Source organism: Aethalodelphis obliquidens, unplaced genomic scaffold (genome assembly GCF_003676395.1).
Source record: "Aethalodelphis obliquidens isolate GAN/ISIS:26980383/991018 unplaced genomic scaffold, ASM367639v1 scaffold31, whole genome shotgun sequence".
Lineage (NCBI taxonomy): Eukaryota > Metazoa > Chordata > Mammalia > Artiodactyla > Delphinidae > Aethalodelphis > Aethalodelphis obliquidens.
In genome coordinates, this window is record NW_020837975.1 from 17,302,322 (window position 1) to 17,308,909 (window position 6,588).

Below are 6,588 nucleotides of genomic sequence, written 5' to 3' on the forward strand. Positions count from 1 at the left end.
TATTTTTGTGTATGGTGTTAGGGAGTGTTCTAATTTCATTCTTTTGCATGTAGTTATCCAGTTTTCCCAGCATCACTTATTGAAGAGACTGTCTTTTCTCCATTATATATCCTTGCCTCCTTTGTCATAGATTAGTTGACCATATGTGCATGGGTTTATCTCTGGGCTTTCCATCTTGTTCAATTGATCTATATTTCTGTTTTTGTGCCAGTACCATATTGTCTTGATTACTGTAGCTTTGTAGTATAGTCTGAAGTCAGGGAGTCTGATTCCTCCAGTTCGGCTTTTTCCCCTCAAGACTACTTTGGCTATTTGGGTCTTTTGTGTCTCCATACAAATTTTAAGATTTTTTGTTCTAGTTCTGTAAAAAATGCCATTGGTAATTTGATAGGGATTGCATTGAATCTGTAGATTGCTTTGGGTAGTATAGTCATTTTCACAATATTGATTCTCCCAATCCAAGAACATGGTATATCTCTCCTTCTGTTGGTATCATCTTTAATTTCTTTCATCAGTGTCTTATAGTTTTCGGCATACAGGTCTTTTGTCTCCTTAGGTACGTTTATTCCTAGGTATTTTATTCTTTTTGTTGCAATGGTAAATGGGAGTGTTTCCTTAATTCCTCTTTCAGATTTTTCATTATTAGTGTATAGGAATGTAAGAGATTTCTGTGCATTAATTTTGTATCCTGAAACTTTACCAGATTCATTGATTAGCTCTAGTAGTTTTCTGGTGGCATCTTTAGGATTCTCTATGTATAGTCTCATGTCATCTGCAAACAGTGACAGTTTTACCTGTTCTTTTCCAATTTGTATTCCTTTTATTTCTTTTTCTTCTCTGATTGCCATGGCTAGGACTTCCAAAACTGTGTTGAATAATAGTGGTGAGAGTGGACATTCTTGTCTTGTTCCTGATCTTAGAGGAAACGCTTTCAGTTTTTCACCATTAAGAATGATGTTTGCTGTGGGTTTGTGCTATATGGCCTTTATTAGGCTGAGGTAGGTTCCCTCTGTGCCCACTTTCTGGAGAGTTTCTATCATAAATTGGTGTTGAATTTTGTCAAAAGCTTCTTCTGCATCTACTGAGATGATCATATGGTTTTTCTTCTTCAATTTGTTAATCTGGTGTATCACATTGATTGATTTGCGTTTATTGAGGAATCTTTGCATCCTTGGGTTAAATCCTACTTGATCATGGTGTATGATCCTTTTAATGTGTTCTTGGATTCTGTTTGCTAGTATTTTGTTGAGGATTTTTGCATCTATATTCATCACTGATATTGGTCTGTAACTTTATTTTTTTTACAGTATCTTTGTCTGGTTTTGGTATCAGGGTGATGGTGGCCTCATAGAATGAGTTTGGGAGTGTTCCTTCCTCTGCAATTTTTTGGAAGAGTTTGAGAAGGATGAGTGTTAGCTCTTCTCTAAATGTTTGATAGAATTCACCTGTGAAGCCCTCTCGTCCTGGACTTTTGTTTGTTGGAAGATTTTTAATCACAGTTTCAATTTCATTACTTGTGATTGGTCTGTTCATATTTTCTATTTCTTCCTGGTTCAGTTTTGTAAGGTTATAGCTTTCTAAGAATTTGTCCATTTCTTCCAGGTTGTCCATTTTATTGGCATAGAGTTGCTTGTAGTAGTCTCTTAGGATGCTTTGTATTCCTGATGTGTCTGTTGTAACTTCTTTTTCATTTCTAATTTTATTGATTTGAGTCCTCTCCCTCTTTTTCTTGATGAGTCTGGCTAATGGTTTATCAATTTTGTTTTTCTTCTCAAAGAACCAGCTTTTAGTTTTATTGATCTTTGTTATTGTTTTCTTTGTTTCTATATCACTTATTTCTGCTCTAATCTTTATGATTTCTTTCCTGCTGCTAACTTTGGGTTTTGTTTGTCCTTCTTTCTCTAGTTCCTTTAGGTGTAAGGTTAGATTGTTTATTTGATATTTTTCTTGTTTCTTGAGGTAGGTTTGTATAGCTATAAACTTCCCTCTTAGAACTGCTTTTGCTGCATCCAATAGGTTTTGGATCGTCGTGTTTTCATTGTCATTTGTCTCTAGGTATTTTTGATTTCCTCTTTGATTTCTTCAGTGATCTCTTGGTTATTTAGGAACATATTGTTTAGCCTCCACGTGTTTGTGTTTTTTACGTTTCTTTCCTTGTAATTCATTTCTAATCTCATAGCATTGTGGTCAGAAAAGATGCTTGATATGATTTCAATTTTCTTAAATTTACTGAGGCTTGATTTGTGACCCAAGATGTGATCTATCCTGGAGAATGCTCCATCCGCACTTGAAAAGAAAGTGTAATCTGCTGTTTTTGGATGGAATGTCCTATAAATATCAATTAAATCTATCTGGTCTATTGTGTCATTTAAAGCTGTGTTTCCTTATTAATTTTCCGTTTGCATGATCTGTCCATTGGTGTAAGTGAGGTGTTAAAGTTCCCCACTATCATTGTGTTACTGTCAACTTCCTTTTTTATAGCTGTTAGCATTTGCCTTATGGATTGAGGTGCTCCTATGCTGGGTATATATATATATATATATATATATATATATATATATATATATATATATATATATATATATATATTTTTTTTTTGGTACATGGGCCTCTCACTGTTGTGGCCTCTCTTCGCCTACCACAGGAAAAAAACCACACTTTTACGAAGTCATGTAATCAGGGGTCAGAATTTGATATAAATAATTCTTACTGCTTTAATTTCTTTACTAAAATTAGCCTTAAAACAAAAACAAAAACTCTGTATGTGTGGTGGTGAAGAATACCTTGACTGCTAGGTGTTTGGTGTCATTGCCTCGCTTTATGCTAAGGCACCAGTGGTTTTCTACATCTTTGTTTTTGAACCATCAGACCAATTATCAGCACAGGGAACAGGACCAATCACATTTTTTTTTTTTTTTTTTTTTTTGCTGTACGCGGGCCTCTCGCTGTTGTGGCCCCTCCCGTTGCAGAGCACAGGCTCCGGACGCGCAGGCTCAGCGGCCATGGCTCACGGGCCCAGCCGCTCCGCGGCATGTGGGATCATCCCGGACCAGGGCACGAACCCGTGTCCACTGCATCGGCAGGCGGACTCTCAACCACTGCACCACCAGGGAAGCCCATTATACCCATTCTTTAGATGAGAAAGGTAAGGCACAGAATTACTGAGAGTCACACTGCTAGCACTTTCGAGTAGGAGTGGGAAGTAGTACTGGGAAGAGGTTTGAGGCCAATTAGCCAATGTCAGCCCATGAGCTTAGCGTATAATCCTATAGGCAGAAAGGAACCATTGATGGTTTTTGGCTAGGGGATTGGCAAGCACTAACCACAGTAGCTAAGATCCAAATACACACTCAGCAGGGCATACACATGAAGCAACCCTGGATGCAAAGGTATGAGGTAAGAAAGAAAGTAAACCATCAGGAACCCTATGGAATCACTCCCTAGGAATAAAGGATTGCAGAGAATTTCCTAAGTGGCATGCTTTTCCCACAGTTGTTTTTTTGGTCATGGAATTGACCAAACTGTCCGACATGACAAAACTCCACCAAGCTGTAGCTGCTGGAGACTACAATTCAGTGAAAAAGATTTTGAAGAAAGGTTTCTGTGGCCCGGACTACAAGGAAGTGGACTGGAACGACCGAACCCCGCTTCACTGGGCTGCGATCAAGGGTGAGTAGGCAATGCCTATGTAGACCCATCCCTTCGAGACCACCGTTCATGAGGTTCCCCGTTGGTAGTCGGTGTGGGGTAGTAGAAAGAACATTTCTTGGGAGTCAGATGAATGAATGGGGGCCATTACAATCCTGGCACCTCCACTTATTAGTTGTAGCACCTTAGGCAAGTTATTTAACATCTCCAGGCCTTAGTCTATCCATCTGTATGATGAGAGCAGTAATGCTGCCTTGGAATCTCGTGGTGAGGATTCTGCAAGAGAGCGAATGTGCGCTGCCTAGTAAGTAGTGACTCTCAATTAATGTTAGCCTTCTGCCCTCTTGAGGGCAGAACGGGAACTTTGTCCTGTTCATGGCTGGGGCACGCCAAACAAGGCTCAGTTATAGAACTGGAGGAGGATCGCGGCAAAAACTCAGCCAAAGGGCTTGTCAAGACCTTCAGCCATAGAACACCACTGAAGAATGGTAGGGAAGTATTACAGTCAACCTTGCTTTTTAAAGATTTGTTTTGACTCCCGTATGGCGAATGGGTTGGTGGGAAGCAAGCCTGGCTGCAGAGACATCAGTTGGGAGAATTTTCCAGTACAAAGTGATGGGAGCTATGCTAAAGCACCTGTCAGTGAACATTTGCTATGCGCTGGGCTGTGTACGCTACGCCTGTGATTCTTTTGTGCTTCACAAGAACTCAGTAAGGTAAGTGAATACATCCTTAATTGGCACATGAGGAAACTGAACCTCGGATGTTTGTTTCTCATCTGGGATGCCATGGTTAGCAAGCGGTATTTATTGTCAGGTATAAACCCACATCTCTCTGACGAGAAAACCTGTGCTCTTAATCTGTGCTAGCTTTCATGTAAGTGGGACTTGATGTATTTTTTATTGAGATGTCATTGACATACAACATAATATCAGTTTTAGGTATATAGCATAATGATTCAATTTTTGTATATATTGTGAAATACCACAATAAGTCTAGTTAACATCTGCCACCATACATAGTTACAAATTGTTTTCCTTGTGATAACTTTTAAGATCTACTCTCCTAGCAACTTTGAAATATGCAATACAGTATTATTAGCAATAGTCACCATGCTGTACATCACATCCTCATGACATTTATTTTATAACTAGAAGTTTGTACCTTTTGTACCTTCACCCATCTTGCGCCCACCCACAGCAGCCACGAATCTGTTCTCTGTATCTATGAGCTCCGTTTTTTTGTTTTCAGATTCTATGTATAGTGAGATCCTATGATATTTGTCTTTCTCTGTCTGACTTATTTCACTTAGGCTAATGCCCTCAAAGTGCGTCCACGTCGTTGCCAAGTATTTGGTTTTGCAGTCGGCATGGAGATTGCCGAAAGCAGAGTGAGCCTTAGGGGTGTTAGCACAGGTCAGGGTAGAGTGACTTGGAAGAAAAAGCAACATTTCTGGGCAGGGTCTGCAAGAATGGACAGGAGAGGAGGAGAGAACTGGTTTACATAAATAACACTAACACGAGATAGAAAGTGACAAGGTCAAAAGAGCAGGTCAGAGGAGGGAGGCTTTGTGGTCTGAATACGGAGAGGTCACTTGCAGCTTGTTGGGGGCACAAAGGCTGAGCGACAAGCAGGTTTGCCGTCCTCTGAATGAATTGTGCTTTTTATCATGCTTTGCGCTTACAATACTGTTTGCCCTGCCTGTATGATCATTTATCCTCTCAAATTTCATTTGTCCTCATACTGGCTCAAACCTTATCTCCGTGAATGGGCTTTCAGCAGTGTCCTTAAGCAAGTCACGTACTCACCTTTGGCCTCATATACAAAACGGTGTTTTTGTATGCTTCCCATCGTCCGTGTGTGTATGATGATCGATTCATCTATTTCTCCATCTATCACCTGTTCTAAGATTCTGTAGCTATCATCTAACTCTTCTTTACATAAATGCATCTATACATACAATATGTACGTGATTATAATTTTTATTTTCTTCCCTACCTGTTTCTGTACTATAAATTTTTCTACAGTGAACAGATATAGCTTTTACAATTAGGAAAAAATGCAATTAAAAAATAAATGAAGGAAAACAGCCTCCCCATAATACGCAGGTTGCTCTGTTGATGTGAGCACTTTAAAAATGAGTAGGGGGGCTTAGTGGTGCAGCCACTGTCATTAAAACTGACAAGCACTTCAAACTAAGTGCTTGTCTTTGATTCTATGGACATCCCACCTGGGCACCCTGTTTTTCTCCACCTCCAAGTAGTTTCTTTAGTGTCTGAGACCTCCCTAAGTGTACACTTGGAAATGCTTGAACTTGGCCGCCTTTCTCTTCGACTGGACGGCAGAGGTGCCCAGGCCGCATGCAGAGGGCAGAGGAGACGCCCCCCTGCAGGCCGGGCAGGCTGTCCAGTCCACGGGCATTGGGGGTTGAGAGCTGGTTCCCCTCTCCTAGGGCTGAGCCCCAGTGCCGGGACCACCGCCCGGCCACCAAGCAGAAGGGGCTGCAGCTTGATCAGCGGGATGAAGACTGGGATGCCAAGAAGAGGGAGTTGGAGCTGTCTCTTCCTTCCTCAAAGCAAAACACTAATAAGAAAAAGAATGAGACTCGAGGCCCCACCAGGCTCAGCAATACCAAGGACAGGAGAGTGTGAGAAGGCTGGCATCCCAGGAACTGGAGCTGGGCTTTCTGGCAGGAGACTTTCCTTGGCACCAGACTAGGTGTTGTTTGGTGTGTGTTGTCCTGACATGATTTTACTCCTAGATCATTAATTACCCACATGGCTTCTACCGATAGCTCCTGACTTGTTGTTCAGTCTGGAAGTCTGGCCTGGGGACTCTACATGGGCTGTCTCCTCCTTGCCCATACCTGCTGTCCCTAAGTACTACCAAGAGGGGACAAACGTCAGCTGTTTGCATTTTTGTCACCAGTGATTTGCACTG

At 41.1% G+C, this 6,588-nt stretch overlaps 1 protein-coding gene across 1 annotated transcript; it reads left to right on the plus strand.

The window, feature by feature from the left end:
• The first annotated feature begins 3,506 nt into the window (after positions 1-3,506).
• ANKRD66 (ankyrin repeat domain 66) lies at positions 3,507-6,299 on the plus strand. Its single transcript, XM_027126837.1, has 3 exons — positions 3,507-3,669; positions 4,214-4,364; positions 6,101-6,299. Exons 1-3 carry the CDS (start codon positions 3,507-3,509, stop codon positions 6,297-6,299), a joined length of 513 nt encoding a protein of 170 aa, XP_026982638.1.
• Positions 6,300-6,588: the final 289 nt, after the last annotated feature.

Coding starts and splice junctions, on each gene's coding strand:
- ANKRD66 (XM_027126837.1), top strand. CDS start 3,507: ATGGAATTGACCAAACTGTCCGACATGACAAAACTCCACCAAGCTGTA. Junction 3,670..4,213: donor TCACTGGGCTGCGATCAAGG/GTGAGTAGGCAA, acceptor GTTGGTGGGAAG/CAAGCCTGGCTGCAGAGACA. Junction 4,365..6,100: donor CTTCACAAGAACTCAGTAAG/GTAAGTGAATAC, acceptor CCCCTCTCCTAG/GGCTGAGCCCCAGTGCCGGG.